This window comes from Dryas octopetala, chromosome 1, assembly GCF_963921425.1.
Source record: "Dryas octopetala chromosome 1, drDryOcto1.1, whole genome shotgun sequence".
In the NCBI taxonomy this organism is placed as follows: Eukaryota; Viridiplantae; Streptophyta; class Magnoliopsida; order Rosales; family Rosaceae; genus Dryas; species Dryas octopetala.
In genome coordinates, this window is record NC_141366.1 from 7,285,142 (window position 1) to 7,303,379 (window position 18,238).

At 36.0% G+C, this 18,238-nt stretch overlaps 2 protein-coding genes across 4 annotated transcripts; one reads left to right on the forward strand and one right to left on the reverse strand.

Annotated features, from left to right (window-relative positions):
- Positions 1 to 3,307: 3,307 nt before the first annotated feature.
- LOC147297179 (protein PLASTID TRANSCRIPTIONALLY ACTIVE 12, chloroplastic-like) lies at positions 3,308 to 9,880 on the reverse strand. 3 transcript variants are annotated; one of them, XM_086240732.1, is made up of 11 exons: positions 9,526 to 9,880; positions 9,218 to 9,273; positions 9,046 to 9,116; positions 8,107 to 8,787; positions 7,566 to 7,678; positions 6,780 to 7,039; positions 5,867 to 5,988; positions 5,021 to 5,089; positions 4,714 to 4,770; positions 4,467 to 4,568; positions 3,308 to 3,705 (listed from the first exon to the last, which is right to left on the reverse strand). In XM_086240732.1, exons 2-11 carry the CDS (start codon positions 9,249 to 9,251, stop codon positions 3,607 to 3,609), a joined length of 1,608 nt encoding a protein of 535 aa, XP_086096858.1. In that variant the 5' UTR covers positions 9,252 to 9,273; positions 9,526 to 9,880; the 3' UTR covers positions 3,308 to 3,606. The 3 variants fall into 3 exon arrangements, with proteins under 3 accessions (XP_086096858.1, XP_086096862.1, XP_086096860.1); XM_086240736.1 differs by having other exon boundaries at positions 4,714 to 4,767; positions 9,526 to 9,877; XM_086240734.1 differs by having other exon boundaries at positions 9,399 to 9,535.
- Positions 9,881 to 10,219: 339 nt separating this feature from the next.
- LOC147297180 (Galactosyltransferase family protein) lies at positions 10,220 to 16,262 on the forward strand. Its single transcript, XM_086228124.1, has 7 exons — positions 10,220 to 11,840; positions 12,505 to 12,743; positions 13,239 to 13,529; positions 14,472 to 14,600; positions 14,777 to 14,950; positions 15,440 to 15,547; positions 15,763 to 16,262. The coding sequence occupies exons 1-7, from the start codon at positions 10,934 to 10,936 to the stop codon at positions 15,970 to 15,972; spliced, it is 2,058 nt and encodes a 685-aa protein (XP_086084250.1). The 5' UTR covers positions 10,220 to 10,933; the 3' UTR covers positions 15,973 to 16,262.
- The last annotated feature ends 1,976 nt before the right edge of the window (positions 16,263 to 18,238 follow it).

The following is an 18,238-nucleotide window of genomic DNA, read 5'->3' on the forward strand; positions in this document are numbered from 1 at the left end:
CTGCGACGCAGGTATTAGAGATCCGGAGTCGGTTTCAACCTGTTGATTCCCAGGAAAACAAGCAACTATAAGCATAAGTCCTCTACATATCACCAAACACCCTACTCAGCACTAAAAAAGGGTGGACCACACATATGGACATTCTTTTCATAGGCAAGAAGAACTATTATAAAAGAGAGAAATGATATGATGAAGGAAATGATCAAGGTATACTTAGATGTACCAGTTGATACCAAAACAAAGTCTCTGTCAAGGAAAGCCATTAGAGAAAAGAAGGGGAAGGGAAGCTCAAGTACCAGTACGTAAGGGATGACTACCAGTACTTGCAGTCTTGCACCATTTCAAAGCCTTACAAGGTTAATTAAAAGATAACAAGTAAAAAGAAAACAATAAGTACGCCACAAGCAGTTTTCTTACAATCAAAACCATATAACACATATACCGCCACCGACATTTTTAACACATTTTTAACATTTTATGCCATGATGCTTACCAAATCATCACCGGTTTTGATTTCCACCTGTGGAAGGACAATGAACCGAGAATCCCGGCCCTCAGGAGTTGCTGCTTTCCTACGTCCACATAAACTAGAACTCCTATCCAGAGATAAGACCCAGTCCACTAGAACTGTAGGTGATCGAGCTGATGAGGAAGAAACCTTTGAGACTGTCTTCCTGGCTGTACTTCTACCGCCACTGTCCAATGAAGATGTCACCCTTCTTGAAGATGAAGATGAAGTGGACAATGCTGACTTGACAGAAGGCTTCCTGACAGTCTCTTGCTTAGTCACATGAGAACCACTTGATTTATTCAAATTCCGGTCCAATGGCGATGCTGGAACCGACTTTGTCACATGCCCAGTTGATTTGTTCAAACTCCGGTCCAATGGGCAACGGAGATGCTGGAACTGACTTTCTAGCCTCTGCAACACTGGTTCGAGTAGAAGATTTTGTAACAACTGAAGGCAATGAACTCCTCCTAAGTTCTGCGAGAGACCGCCTTACAGAGTCTGCAGTCTTTTTTCTTGCAATTGTAGTAGCATTGTTTTGCTGTCAGGGCACTGATGGCTTCTGAGGCAAACCTCCAGTGCTGTTTCACCTCATCACGGGAACTGCGTTCGAACTTTGCAAAGACCCAGTTGCACTTGACTTGTTCGCAATGGACTTAGAATCCAAAGCACTTTTCGGGTCTACTTTCTTTCTAAGAGAACTAGTTGGAGCCAAGACCTTTGGTGTCACTGCAGCACCGGGTTTCACAGTTTTGGTAACTTTCTTTGCAACTTCTGATGAACGAACAGAGGCCTGTTTCTCTGGAATTTGGGGCCCTTTCATCTGGGTCTTCGCCTGATTTCACTAAATTGTCCAACATTTTGGTTAACCAGAAATGTGTTCAAAACCAACTCCAACAACCCAACAATAGCCAACAAAACGAAGTAAATTTTTCAACGTTTCATATTTGGACCAGGGGCCGGGAGGGAGGAGAGAAAACCAAACCAACCCAACCCATTCAAGGGCCGGTGCGGTCCAGTTCTCCACCTCGGTGTTGGGCTCGAGCTGGGGAGGCGGAGACCAGAGGGAGAGAGGGGAGGAGGAGGCGAGGCCCGGCCTCGTCTCCAGCCGTCGCCAGACTGCCGGAGGGCGGGAGATCGAAGAGAGACAGATCTGCCGGGGAGGGAGGAGAGAGGAGAGAGAAAGGAGAGGGGAGGAGGAGAAAGAAGGAGAAAGTGAGAAATGAGAGGGAAGAGAGAGTCACGGGGGAAGGAAGGAAAGAAAAAATAAAAAATAAAGGGTCTAGGTTTAGCCGTTTAGGGTTCATTGGAGTTGGGCAATTAAAAAGAAAAAAAAGAATTTAGGATTTAGGATTGAATGAAATTTGGGATTTAGGGTATTTGGACAATTGGAAAGAAAAAAAGAGAAAAGATTAAAAGTATTTAGAATTAATTAGAATTTGGGACCTTTGGACAATTGAAGCTTGGTAAGATTAGAGTATTAAGTTCTTAACAAATTAATCTTAAACTTTATATAACTACTAGTACTAACTAGTTTATAATTTTATATAAGTTTTTTTTTGGACAGTACTTTATATAAGTTTATATATAATTATATATATAAATACTGTTAGGTATATATAACAGTATAGAGTAATTAATAAATAATAATAGACTTAGTGTATAGGGTTAATATTAATTTTATTATATAAAATGTGTATATAATATAAACTAGTAATATTTTTATACTTTTTTGCAATGATAATATTTAAATAGAAATTTGAAATAATATCTTAAAGTTTCAAATGAATGATATATAAAATATATTTAATTTTATAAATTATTATATTTAAGTATTAGTATGTTTATAAATATAGTATATGTATTTGAATATTATAAATGGTGTAATAAAAATTTATATTTTGACTTTCCTCAAGTTGACTTTTCACAAGTGGTCTTAGATTCAAATCCTAGCAGGTGCACAGTACACCCTTTATTCAACTCAACTCAAGTCATTTGTTAAATTTTCACCAACCACGTAAAGGGTAATTCAACTAAACCTCCGTAGTGACAAAACAAAAAAGAAAATATATAAAACAAAAAGTTGGAGCTACTCACAGCTCCAAAACTAGCTAAAAATTGAAGCTTTTAGGAGAAAAACCTCTGTTCTTGAAAGTGAAAGATCATACTTGGATCTAGCACAAAATGCAGCTTCATTAGCAAAAACCCAAGCGTCCAATTCGACCTAAGCTAGACAATTGTTGACTAGTGTGAACTCAAATGACAAATTCAAAAACACACAACAGAGAGGAAGAGGGAGGGAGAGAGTTTTACCTGGACAATGTCTCAGATCTGGGGGTTTGCAACTGTTTTTTTTTTTTTTTTGTATTTTATTCTTAATTTTATAACTTTCTGCCACTTTCTCCGTTTTTTATTTTATTTTATTTGATTGATGGTATATTAAGTATGCCTTCATTTATTAATTTATTTTATAGTATTAAATTATTTTTATAGAACTATTTGTTTAACGAAGGGTTATTTAAACAATCTCATTTTTTGTGAAACCTATAACATCAAACTCTTGCACATGTCAATTGCATTTTATTTTATTTTTGTTTGTTTTATAAATTTCCACCACTCTCGACGCACTATCTTTGAGTTTTAACCAAAGAAAAATCAATGAACCATTATCTTTGAGTTTTAACCTTATGTAGTTTACACCTCCTCACATACTGATCTAATCACGCGACTAATTATTACTAGAGAAGGGTATTGTATACAAGAATTTTTTGTAATTCACACAGCTAACCATTTAACCAATTGAAAATAGGAGACCTATATTATAGGAAAGATTTTGGTTTCTATTTGTTTAATGACTTGAAGTAATGTACAGTTTCTCTGAAGCAACACAATTTCAAACTAAAATCTACCCAACCCACCCCCAGAACACTGGACAGCGAGGCCATCTTCAAAATTCAATGTACTTGGCAGCATCAACTTTTAAGTGCAAACAACTAGAACGATTGATGAACTGCTTGACCAACCTTTTGTCTCATTCACATCATTGGCTATTCCTTTTGAAAATCATGAAATCAAAAACCTCCAAAGGATGAATATATTTACTGGTCTTCCTCAAAGTCCATAAGAAAATCAGTTAAGTTCTCTGAATCTTCCACAGCCTCTTCCAAAGACAATGGATCCTCCTTTTTGGGTTTAGCCTGCAAGATTGAGAGTAAAATACATTAAAATGCATTTTCTTAAAATGGATAAGAAATGGTAAGCATGTAGACTGTAGACATATGTGGTGCAAGTTGAACTACGAGCAAGCTAGCATATAATAATTCCAATGACGGTGTTCTTATACTCTTTTGTTGCTGTCTAGTGAGATGCTACTAATTAAAGGGTATAGATAACCGAAACAAATTCTTGAACAGACCGAAGATCATCTACTACAATACAAGTACCTTGTAAACCCAATATTGAAATAATTTCAGAGGTTTTCCTTGATTTTGTCCATGCCAACAAACAATTTGAAATGCCTCAAGTTTTTAGAAATGGTCAGTCAAATAGCAGTGATCTTTTTTTTTTGGCCTGAGATTAGCAATGATTCAAAGTACTTTTTACAATTCAGAAACCCAAGGACTCAATTGTATGTGTATGTAAACTACAGGATTTCAATCTAAGCAGGAAAAAGAGGGAAGTGGACATTGAATATAAAGGAGTAAATAGAACTCCATAGTCGATCTCCAAGGATACATATTTCAGTGGAAAGCCACATTCAATGAAAGTATGGCTAGGAAGGAGATCTTTTGTTTTTTAGATGCTGCAATGTTTAGATATAATTCGTGCCACATAAAGCTTTTTAATTGCAATGGATTTTTCCTTTTCTGGTCCATAATGACATATAGATATATGAACGTGCTCTTCTCAAACAATCAAATGTTAAAAACAAAAACATGCAGTGGGAAATGAGAATCACCTTTGACTTGTTAAGTTCAGGCGTACTTTTCAAAACACTCCAATTGCGTGTGATTTTCTCCCCTTCTTCATCAACCTCAGCCTCACTATCTTCTCCTTCATCCTATCACAAGCAGTTTCAAATGAGATTACATATGAACAACCATAATGGACTAGTAGTATGCTGGACAACTGCATCTAAGACACATCAGCATCAATGTAAGAAAATGAAATTATGGATCTAATGTACATGAAACAATCAAACTTACATCATTTTCGCCAATGTCAACAGCTCGTGCCATAGCATCATCCATATCAGGTGCCTGCTTTTATTGCATAATATTAAGAGTTAAACCAGGAATGATTAAATTGGATGTATTGCCCAAAACACACTATCGCATGTTCCTTTCAAGCTTGATTTTCATATGCTAACAAAAAATTACATATTTGTCAACAAAAAATTGAGAACTATTACATACTTGCTCTTATGCAAGTTGCTGCACAAGATAATCTATCCACTTAAAATTTGGAGAAATTTTAATGGACAAATCAAAGTTGACACTTTCAATTGGTTACCTCAAGCTCTTCAGTCTTCTCGTTTGACAGAATTTTCTCAAGCTCTTCCCTTGATATGATTTTTCCATGCTGATCAAAGAAGGAAAGTCAGAACTTAAGACATGAAGATAGTAAGTAAAAAATGTTGCAACAGATGTTAGAAAAATTCAGCAAGTCATATAACAAAAACAAATAATGATAGAAATGTGTTATAAAAATTCAAAAAAGTCAAATAAAAAAATCATTTTCACTGTAAGAGAATTGAGAACTTTAGTCTAAAATATACTTCCACTTAGGCTTTCCCAACTGAGAACACTCCTACATTGATATTAGAATTCTTTGAACACCCTAGGAGTACAGCCTAATCAAATAGCAGCACCGACAGCAGAGTTGTTAATGTTAAATAATAAAGGCCCAAGTAAATGAGTCTACATAGTATTCAGGTAATAAGAACCATCTAAGTTCTTGTATTTTTCAATAGCAATCATATGTACAGTGACTAAAACAAGGAGCCACATTAAGTTGGATGATAACAATTTAAAATCAGCAGCCATTTGCTGAGTTTAATCTTTGAAGATTACATAGCTCAGACCTATGGAGAAGTGCATCCCAGTCCCTGCATTTCACATGCTAGAATTAACAAAACAACTTCCATTCCTCTCATTAATCCTCCAGCCAAGAACTTTGTACCATGATCAAACAAACAAGGACAAAACTTCACTCCCAGTTCAGAAACTTGGCTTTATTATACAAAGAAAACCACAGTAAATTCCTTAAACTACGAATCACAATGACATATAACCTAACCATAAACTCTTTCAGCAATGTTCCAGAAAGGAAAAGGGAGGAGAATTGAAAAATGCTGACCTCCTTCAGAAAAGACAGCATATTTGGTGTCGGTTCATGGAAATCCGGGCCTCTGTAATCAATCACTTCATCTGGATCTTGGATATAGTTCACAGTTGGGTAAACTGGATCTCCACCCCATACTACAAAGGCCAAAGAGAGCAGTCTATATAATAAAATGCATGTTTTTAGATTTCTTTATGAAAAAACATCAACACATCTTCAGATCTAACAGATATAAGAGGGAAAAAATGAAATATTAACAGAATTATGGCTTACTAGCAAGTACCAGCACAAATTAAGAGAAAGAAAGCAAGGAGCATCCATGTACACATACACACAAGTACAAACTACGGAAGGAGTAAATCTGTCTGTTTCTATAATCCCTCTTATCTTGGAAGTGGGAAAAGATTTATATATATATATATAATTTATTAATAGCCTTGTAAGAGTACAAAGTTGTGGACAAGCTGTCCACTATGTACAATACAAGGACTTATAATTTCTTACCAACCAGCCAATAAAATACACAAAAACGATAATGAAGACTATTAAAATGCAGTCCTCCAATCTACAAGAGTAACATAAAATGATAAATCCCAAAACTCAGGTGAAACCGATGCCCAAAGTGACGTCCAAGATTTCACTGTTATCTCAAAGAAACCAAAATCTTATATCTCAAAGAATGTCTTCCCCCTCTCCCGTATAATTTTAAAAATCCTCTATAATATATTGGTCACCAAGGGGAAGACGCAATCATTGTTTTGACCTAAAAATGCACAAGAATACATCAATTATCCAATACAGTAAACTAAATTCAAAAAGATTCTCCAGAAGAACTGAACTGTTTCATAGATTGAGATGATTGAATAGTGATATAAAGAATGAAAGACACATAAATAATGCACAAAATTATCAGCTTTGGGGTGAATACTTTGCTTTATTTGATCCTCCCGCATACGCATTGCTAAAGGATCCCTAGGTATACGGATATCAGTCCCCATCATTATGCGATACTCTCGATCTGTTTGATGACAGAACATTTCAATTAGTTGAGTTGTTTCGTTTTCACCAGTCTCTTCAAAATGTTTCTGAACAGCTTCTCGAGAAGTGTCCCTTTTCCATGCTTTTACCCATTCTGAATAGTATGCTATCGGACCTATTCTATCCAGTCTCTCCTGTTCAGCTCGAAGCCTACAAAATCAGCAGTAATTTGAAAATTCCATATAAAAACACAACACTTGTGTAGAAGTTTCTAATCAACATTTGAGGTTGCAAGGCACACTACTTGTACATGAAATAAAAAATAGAAAAGCAGGAGCAAGGAAAGCCTAACCTAAATAAAACATAAACTGAGAGACAAATTAATCAAAATTGACTATGCCCAAAAGAGACTTTCATAATCAAAGAGTTGAGCAGTGGAACCAGCCTTTCTCTCTTTTAATCTGTTTAAGGATGCTGCCAGCATTGTTTCTTAATTCTTATCACTCTCATTGACACAAGATGACAAAATGAATCAACAATTTTCACCACATCCTTGTATTCATTCCTAGTTTTCCTTCAATTACAAACATGATCCTAAACCTACATATGTATGCCTGCCTATGTATGTATCTGAGTATGTTCATGTACATTAAGAAAGGAAGAAAGAGACAAACAACCAAAAGAGAGTTACTAGTAAGCATGGAGTGAAACCATTCAAATTTGTTGTGGATTATACCTTTCATCCTTGAAAAGATGTCGCCTTGCTCTGTAAAGTGAAGTTTCAGTCAATGTTGGATGTTCACCATAAAGCTTTACTTGCCCAGTCTCTGCCATGGCTTTGAGAAAAACCTGAAAAAAAATTGAAAGACATGCACATAGTCAAAGTAAAAGACTATTTTCCATCAAATGTGCCAGTTAGTTTATGGATACATTACATGGGTACTCTAAAAAGGAATGGGCTTATTTTGATTACTTTAATACAGATAATACAAGTGACATTGTTTATTTGTGAAAACCTCATGTAAACAAGAACCAACATATTGTAAATCCAAAGAGGTGCAGGGAACACCTATGAATAAATTCTGACAAGTGGGTCATTTACTCCAGAAAACCCAAATATGATTAGGTAATTCTTGACAAAAGAGCTTTCAAACTAATAATGTTTCAAAAGAAAATACTGTTGAATCATATGGTGCGAATTTTCTAGACATTCAGACATTTTGGCTTATATATCCCTTGGGTTATCATTGTTTATTTTCTATTATAAAAGCACCAACCGTTTCAAGATCTGGTCGCCTCCTTTGCCATCTGGACCATTGTTCCTTCTCTGGCTTTTTCCAGTTCCACCATAGTTCATCACTTGTAAGTGGCTCTTCTATTGGCTTCTTCGTTTCTGGGTCAATAAAGGGATGAGGACGTCCAAGTTTCTTGTCTAGTTCATATCCTGTTTCTTCTTCTTTTTCAGGTTCAGACTGATAGACAACATATTCAGATGAGATTTCTTTAAGATCTTCTTCCATTGTGTCCTCTAACGTCTCTGGTTCTGGTGCCACTGACACTGGATCACTTGATTCTACACTCGGTTCAGAAGATTGAGATGCAGCAACTGATGTTTTGTTCTTCTTCCTCCTACTTCCAGGACTTCTGCCATAAGATGGAGATCCAGTTGATTTAGCAGTGGGCTCAGGAGCCCTGGCAGCCCTAACTCGACTAGCAGTGCCTTCAGGCCAATAATCCTGTCCTGGAATGCTGGCACGAGCACCAGATGCCGGTTCAAGCTGCCCAGATGTTGAGTCCAAATAACTATGGTAGGGTGCACGCTCCACAGACACCTCTTTGAAGGATTCATCCTTCTTCTCACACTTTATACAAGGAAGTAAAGGTGCCCTCCTCACTGATGTACTCAAGCCAACCCTAACTTGGAATAATCCAACCGGAAATGAACTTCCAAATGATGCCTGCACTATTCAAAAAAATATTATACATGCTAAAATTAGCACAACAGTAATTAGAAAAAAGAAAGAAAGAAACTACGAAGGGAAAGTTTGGTGGGAATGAAGTGTCATCAATAGACTGAAGCTGTAATTTGGAATTTTGGAACCCTACCATTTCTAATATGAGTCGGACATTTACAAAATCATGTCAACAAATATTGTAGTACAAGAACACAAGCATGTATGTATGTAAAAGTGAAATTTGTTGGAAAGAATATAAACCTTGAACTGATTGAAACATGGAATCCCAGCAGCATGGCTCTGTGGACAGACTGTACTTTTCAATCCTCTATCTGCCACAAGCACACCAAAAATTTTGAAAACATAAAACTTGCATATGACATTATCTTCATTTTATAAAAAAAAAAATTATTAAGATAAAGATAGAACACACCTTGATACAGCCAAGTAGCTGATATAGATGCCATTTTGCTTTAACGCAGCATAAATCTGAAGAAAAAAAAAGCCATTAACCCAAACTTCATTTGGAAAGGAAAAACAATTTGGGTACTAAGTGAATTTATATTATTAATTGTGGGTATTTTGTAGCATTTAAATCTTTTTTCGGTACTCACAGAGAGGATGTAATTGTGAAGAAACTGAAAGCTTTAATCTTTGCACTATAATTCAACTTATAACCAAACCATAAGAACTGTAATGTGGGAAAGGAGTAGAACTGAGGTTTGAAGGTAGGAAACGCACCACTTTATTGCGAATTTTGAAGAGTAAAGTTGGAGAGAAGTTGTTGAGCTGGTTCAGCTTCTGGGTAGGGCTGCTTTTGGGTGTAGATGAAGGTTGGGTAAAGTTTGGAGCTTTGGGGTCACCCGCTCCCGTTGTAAGAGTAGAGTCCGCAGTGACAGTGAGGGTTTTAGGAAGTTTGGATAAAGGTTTTGATTTTATTAATTAGTACTATAATATCAGTGTGTTTCAGAATTCTCGGATAAATATATATATATTTTATAAATATTGGACCACTTTTTTCTCAGATGATATTATTTGGAAATTGGAACTTGGAAGTGAATAAATTGAAATCCTGGTGATGAGTTCTAAACTTATAAAATGGTGGAAACTAGTATATCCTAGTTTCATAACCTCAAACTCAATCTTATTAAGGTCACTTTTGTTTTCTTTATTGTCAAATTTTAGTAGCAGTTTGATAAAAGAAAAAAAATAACTAAAAAACTAAAAAACTTATGTCGTGAGTTGGCGAGTCGTGACTCACCACCATCATATATTCATATCATCATCGTGGTGCCAAGTGCCAACCAAAACCAAAAATTAGTAAATAACTACAAGTCTAAAAAAAATAAAAATAAAAACTATAAGTCTATAAGAGTTAACCAACCTAACAGACGCAGACTACGCAGTAGTCACGCAAACACTTGATCAAGTCCAATTTGATCAAATTTAAAACAAAAGGAAAAGAGGAAAGTAAAGAAAGAGAGAGATTTTAGGTACAAAGGAGCAAAAAACACCTGACCCTGCTTTAGTAAATGGGGATTGAGAAAAAAAACCCCAAAAAAAATGGGAATGAAATCTACTTACCATCAGTTATTCTCCTGTCGTAGACTCAAATAAATATCTTCTTTTCTACGTTTCAGTTTTCAGTCCCTCCTTCATACGAACATACACATTCCCATACTTCTCTCTCTGTTTTTGCTGTGTATTAGGTTTCTTTTTTGGTCACTCCACCTTCCAATCTAATCCCATTTGCATTTTCACTGGACGGTCTTTGTTGGGTCGAGATCAAACTGTGTGCAGAATGCCGGTGAGATGTTCTTGAATTTAAGCTTTGCTGTGTTAAATCTGTAGACGGGTTTTCTTGCATTGTGTTGCTGGATTGTGACATTGGTTGAATCTTGAACTCGATCTCTCTGAACCCAGTACAGGGTTTGAGTTCTCTAACTGTATGCTTATATTTCTTTCCATTATTGATTTGTGTTGAAAATTGGATATGGGTTTGTTCTGAGAATTTGGGAAAATTTTACTTTGAGTATTTTTCTTGGGTTGGAAGCTTGTATTGGGTTCTTTTTTATCATTAAAGAAATGGGTATCGGAACTGTTTGGCTGTTCTAGAGGATATTACAGTCTGTGGTTTGGTTTTATAAAGATGAAGTGGCCAAAAAGTGAACCTCCTGTTGCTAGGAGGTTCAAGTTGCAGCATTTATTGTTTGGTACAGCGGCATTGTACTTGGTCTTCATATCCTTTAAGTTTCCCCAGTTTTTAGAGATTGCAAAGGCGTTGAGTGGTGATGATGGTTATGTTGGATTGGACTTGACCCAAGTACAGGACACTGAAGATGCGGATTTGAGTAAACCTTTTTTTAGTTCTGTTTATAAGGATACGTATCACCGGAAATTGGAAGATAACCAAAACGAAGATGCACCTGTAAGGCCTAGTAAAAAACCTTTGGAACAGAAGAAAAGTGGGTCTAAGCCTATAAAGCCACTACAGAATCGATATGGTCGGATAACTGGTGAGATTATGAGGCAAAGGAATAGAACGAATGATTTTTCAGTGCTTGAGAGGATGGCAGATGAGGCTTGGACATTAGGGTTAAATGCTTGGGAAGAAGTGGACAAACTTGATGGGAAGGATACAGAAGAGAGTTCTATAGTTGAGGGAAAACCTGAGTCATGTCCTTCATGGTTATCAATGAGTGGGGAAGAATTGGCAATGGGAGATAGGTTGATGTTCCTTCCTTGTGGGCTTGCTGCAGGTTCTTCTATTACGGTAGTGGGAACATCCCATTATGCTCATCAGGAGTATGTGCCCCAGCTTGCAAAGTTGAGGAGGGGTGATGGAACAGTTATGGTGTCGCAGTTCATGGTTGAGTTACAAGGGTTGAAGTCAGTGGATGGGGAGGACCCGCCAAAGATCCTGCACTTGAATCCACGATTAAAAGGAGATTGGAGCCATCGACCAGTCATTGAGCACAACACCTGTTATAGGATGCAATGGGGAACGGCTCAAAGGTGTGACGGTTTACCTTCCAAGAACAGCGAAGACATGCTAGGTACAACTGTTTCATGATTTAGAAGATAAGTTCTTTCTAAATAGGCATGAAGGTTCATGAGCAAGTACAATTTTTTATTTTAAAAAACTATGAATATACCTGTGTATGAATTAATGCTTTTTCTTGGTCCCTTAACAAGAATGTTTGATTATAGTGTGAAATAGGAAGATTATTATGAGGATCAGTCTTTAATATTTTAGCTTAACAATTGATTCTTTCTTATATTTTGGTTTATTTATATATTGCTTATACTTGCTAGCTCTTTTCAAACAGTCCTGACCATCCTATACTCATTATTCAAAGGATGGGGAACTTTTGTATGCTTCTCAGAATAGAGACTCCATTTCCCCCCTTTTTCCTATTGTGTAGCTGTTCGTTATGTGGATTATGTATATAAAGTTATAAATCATTTGACTTAGCTATATACCATGTGGGTTGCTTATACCTGTTGGCTCTTCCTGAACAGTCCGGACTGTCCTGTACTCATGTTGTTACTTCAAAGGATGGGAAACTTTTTTGTATTTTATAACCCACCCTAAAACATTTTCCCCCTTCTTTCTATTGTGTAGCTGTTTGTCATGTAGATTATATATATAAACTGTTCTACTTAGCTGTATACCATGTGGGTTGTAACATGTTTTTAACCAATCCACATATGTGGCAGTTGATGGATATGGGAGATGTGAAAAGTGGATGCGGAATGATATGGTAGACTCAAAGGAGTCCAAGACCAAGACTACCTCATGGTTTAAGCGATTCATAGGACGTGAGCAGAAGCCAGAAGTTACCTGGCCATTTCCCTTTATGGAGGGGAGACTGTTTATCCTGACCATACGTGCTGGTGTGGATGGATTCCATATTAATGTTGGGGGCAGGCATGTGACTTCATTTCCATATCGGTTGGTATGTTGCATAAATGAGTAACTTCTGTGAGGTCTACCACTTATTTCTTTTCATTCTGCCTGCCCATATTGCTTATGTTTGCCTCTGAGTTTTGCATTGCGCAAAATTGCAAATCTGGTCCACGTAGTGCAGCTAGCCAGCTAGTCTTCCTTATGGCTCTTATTGTTGGGAAAGAAATCGTGCTCAATGGTTTTCATTTTAAAGTGGTTTTACATATCCTCTCAGATTCTTGTTGTTGGTTTCCTTTCCCCCCTGCCCCCACCCAATATCTGCATTCCATTTAACCACCTTATGTATTTTTATTTTTATTTTTGTGATATATAGACATGGCAGGAATATGCTAAGGCCATAATTATGATAATGATCAATTAATCATATCTATTGCTTAAGTGTCTGGTTATCTCATTTCAGTTTTATTCCTTTTACGTTTCCCTTTTTTTCCCTATCAATCATGCAATGCACTTTTTTCTAATTATTTTTCTGCTTTAACTTTAGGGATTTACGCTTGAAGATGCAACTGGATTAGCAATTAAAGGAAATGTGGATGTTCATTCTGTTTATGCTACCTCTCTTCCCTCTTCTCATCCAAGTTTCTCACCTCAAAGAGTACTGGAGATGTCAGAGAAGTGGAAAGCTCATCCTTTACCTAAGAGTCCTATTCGACTATTTATTGGGGTTCTTTCTGCTACTAATCACTTTGCAGAGCGCATGGCAGTGAGAAAAACTTGGATGCAATCATCAACAATAAAGTCCTCACACGTAGTAGTCCGTTTCTTTGTTGCATTGGTAAGTATGTTTCCATTTAGATTTTTCAACAATTAATTTAATGCTAAGAGTTGATTAGTCAGATCCCAGGATCAATTTCTGTTGCTAATATTTTTATGAGATTAAGTCCTTTCCATTACGCAATAAAAAAAAAAGGTCCTCTCCATTTATAAGGCTGGAGAGCAAGTATTACATTAGCCTTTTTCTCTCTAAATGTGTTACATTGTTTAGTAGTTACATCTCATCATGCATGGTAAAAGATGATCGTGGCTTTAATTGATGGAAGAGTGTGCAGTTCAGTCTCTCAAGTTTTCTGTTTGTCATATATTTGAAGCTTTTCATGTTGAGTTTCTGTAGCTCCGGTTGTAAACTCAGTTTGTACTCGTAGCTGATTTATTTGTACATTTACAGCTTGGCTCTTGTTTGTAGTCTTTGATCAATAGAGAAAAAAAGAAATTCTGGATTGAGTCTGTTGCCCTTTCATAACATGTCAGACAGGCCAGATTGATGTTTATATTTCATTATGTGGAAGCTGACGTAGAAATGGTTAGTGAATTGTATGGGGCTCATTTGCGTAATATGGAATGCACTCATCTAAATTGCTTTGAAGAAGAAAATAAAAAAAAGTAGTGCACTCCCTAAATTGATGCCAACTTGTAGGAATGACTTGATTTAACCTTCAAATTATATACACAATATTATAGGGGCAGGACAGTGGTAGTAACCCATCCTTTAGTGGGAATTTCCTGGATTCAAGCCCAAGGGTCGTAACCTTAGAAATTTGCCTTGCAATAAAAGGAAGAGAACATGAATTATATAACACAATGACCTGTGGTTATCTAAGTGGCTACAGTGGATATGAGGGTATTTGAGAATATGAGGTCAAAGCTTATTTTGAATTAAACTATGCCATATCAATCTTTTCCTTCAATATTTGGTTATACTAATTATTAAATTGTGTAGAATGCAAGGAAGGAGGTAAATGCAATGTTGAAGAAAGAGGCTGCTTACTTCGGTGATATTGTAATTTTGGCCTTTATGGATCGCTATGAGCTTGTCGTTCTTAAAACCATTTCTATTTGTGAGTTTGGGGTGAGCTCAGTTATCCTAAGTATTCCTTCATTGAGTATATGTACAATTATATATATATATATATTGTTGAATCAAGTGTTGTTCATATTTGTGTCTGTAGTTTGGAAATCCATTCAACTGGGTCTTTTCCTGAGTTTGTCTTCTTTAGCTTCAATAGCTTCAACATATTGATGCAGGTTCAGAATGTGACTGCTGCATACATCATGAAATGTGATGATGACACATTTGTTAGAGTGGACACTGTCTTAAAGGAAATTGAGGGCATCTCTTCTAAAAAGTCTCTTTATATGGGCAATCTCAACCTCTTGCATCGCCCTCTCAGAAGTGGAAAATGGGCTGTAACCTATGAGGTATGCAAATTGACATGCATCCCTACTTGTTTTTAAGTTATCCAATTATTCAAGTGTTGTATTTGATGAGCCGTCATACGGGTTTTTGGAATGTCTTAACCCATCTGTTTAATTGGAGCTACTTTTCATAATCAAATTGAAAATTGGAGATATTGGAATATTCAGACCAATTAGTCAATTGGAGCTCCGTTTGATGATCATGTAACTTTGAATGTTTGATGGATTGTGTTTCTGGGAAGTAAAGGCTCACAGTTTACTCCAACCTTGGTGCGGACAAATGGAATCATATAAATGGACAAACAAAATAATTTCCATGCATACAGCATCCTATGTTCTCTACTGTCATTGCTGTTATCTAAATATAATTGGTTTTTTTTTTTTTTTTTTTTTCTGATGAGGAGATGACTAAATACTTTCAAAGAGTGTTAAATTCTCTTTTTTTTTTTTTTTTTTTGGCTATATCTGAAGGGTTATTGAATATTGTGACAGGAGTGGCCAGAAGAAGTTTATCCTCCATATGCCAATGGCCCTGGATATGTAATTTCCATTGATATTGCTAAATTTATCGTCTCTCAGCATGGGGGTCGAAACTTAAGGGTTAGTTACTCTAATTGTTTGACTTATTGCCTCTGTGGTCGTTACTGTCCTTCTTTTTCCTTCATTTCCTGTTCCAAATATTTATAATAATATATTGGCCCCAAGGAAAAAAAAAATATAATATATGTGTGGTTACATTTATAGTTATAGCCACCTTTCGTGTTCGATCAAGTCTCATCAAGTTATTACTGAAGACATTGTGTGTTTGACTGTAGCTTTTCAAGATGGAAGATGTGAGCATGGGAATGTGGGTTGAGCAATTCAACAGTTCCAGGGTGGCTGTCCAATACTCCCATAACTGGAAGTTTTGTCAGTATGGGTGCATGGAGAACTATTACACTGCACATTACCAATCCCCCAGGCAAATGATCTGTCTTTGGGACAAGTTGGCCAGAGGGCGAGCTCAATGCTGTAACTTCAGATGACACTCAGCAGGGCTTCACATTGGTAGATTGCAACACTCTTCACTCTTCACCCTTCTTTCTAGTTTGAGTCTCATCACTCATGATGATTTTTGTCTATTACTTTGGATTTTTAGTACAAGCTCCTAACCATGAATTGTGAGAAAAATGGTCTTGTCAAAATGATTCATCTAAGACTCCCAATATAGATTGTATTGTAAAGAATGGCTGTTTGGCAAATTCAGTCCACTACTGCTACATTGTATATTATGCTCATGATTTTGAGATCTAACAAAAAATTGGGAATGTCTTAATCATCTGTGGTTGAGCAATTGGGGTGGTGTTAGTTCATAAATGCTTTTTAAGTCTACATTACAAGAGGGTAGCAGGACGGATGAAGCTAAGGCTAGCGGTGCCCTCCTGATTTTAAATTTCTGGAATACATAAAGTAGGAGTGGTTGCTAATCTGCTTTGGTTGGTAAAAGAAAATGTAGACTTGCCAGCAAGCCTAGAAAAATCTCTCAGACCAGTTATAGACTTATAGTCTTATAGTTTTAGTATGGAAAATTAATAGGGTCCAATGACTAATTTACTTACATAACACGATACCCCCCGGTTGCATTATTAAGTTGCAAGACAATTTATCGCCCAGAGTTCGGCAACTACATTTGCATATGCTACATTATATATTGGCAATAAATAAAATACTAATTTTAAACCTGCAACTAATATATATCCTAAAACACACTATAAAAAAAATAATTTACTCCACCAATATTAGGATTTAAATAAAAAATTAACAAAACAAATCCTTGATGGTTCACTGATTGGGCACTGAGAAAATTCAGTTTGAAAAATCAACTGCACACATCTTTTATTTCATCTCCATCTCCCATGATTAATTAGCAACCTAGCTAGCTAAACCCTAAAAGTCTAAAACCCACTCTTCTGAAAACTATATATAGTTAGGCTGGCACACCACTAGTTAGGCCTTTTTTTGTAAGATCCTAGTGAGAAACTTACAGGGATATGATTGATTTGGTATTTCAACCCAATATCATAATAGCATATATACTCTTATACTTCATCACATAAAACTTTTTCCATTTCAAAATAAAACATATATATCTCATGATATGCAATCAACCCCTATCCCTGTTATAGGTAAGTTTTTTCAAACCTTTAAACCCACTTTTCTAAAGACCATAGTTGACCACATCTCAAGCTAAACCCTAGACATTAAAACCATCTTCTAAACCCATTCCTTTTTCTACAAAAGAAAAAAAAAATCTTAATTGTATCATTTTGTTGACTTGCATCATACATATATACAAGCCATATATGTAGTATACATAAGTGGTGCCCAAGAGCCAAGTTAAGAATCATTAAACGAAAGCTAGCTAGAACAACCCAATAACATGGGAAAGCAAAGAAGTTTAGAAGATTATACCTCAAAAGAACAAACAAGTAGAGAGGGGGATCACGACCAGAAGCAATGGCACAAAAGAACTCTTCTAGAAGCCAAATTTGTCTTTAATAGTTGCTATCCAGATTCTAGGCATTAGTTGTACACTACATAGTTGCTATTTATAGGCATTAGTTGCTATAGTTGCTATCTAGATTCTAAACATTAACTGTATATTCACTCAGCGGTCACGGAAAAATAAGGATAAAAATTATTAGGAATGTGTTTGGTATGAATTTAAAAATACATTTTTCATGTAATGGTTAAAAATTCACCTAATTAAATTAAGAAAGACTAAATTATATCGTAGAGTCCGGCCATTTTTATTTTGATTTTTGAAACTTGTATTTTCCTTTTTTGTGTCAAGACTTTGTATTAACTTTTATATATATCATGTATATATGCAAGCCATGATATATAAGTGTGGGTGCCAAGAGCCAAGCTAAGCAGAGCCATCAAAGAACCAAAGCTTATAGCTATAACTAGAACAACCCAAAAACATGGAAACCCAAACAAGTTTTGAAAAAAATGTCTCAGCTTGGGGTTTGGCAAATTCCATCACCATTCAAATGGCTCTGAGAAACACACCTGGCCTAGCTAAACCAAGCAAAAAACTGATTATCAAAAACATTGTACTCAATTAATTTCACTAATGACCAAAAGATTAATAATTCAAGTTTAAAAAATAGTAGAAAAATTGTCCGGAGAGAATTTGCCAACACATCTGTCATGATTAATTAGCACCCTAGCTATAAACCTAAAACCCAATTTAATTTAATTTCTAGAGGCCATAGTTTTTTTTTTTAAACCTGGTTTAATTTAATG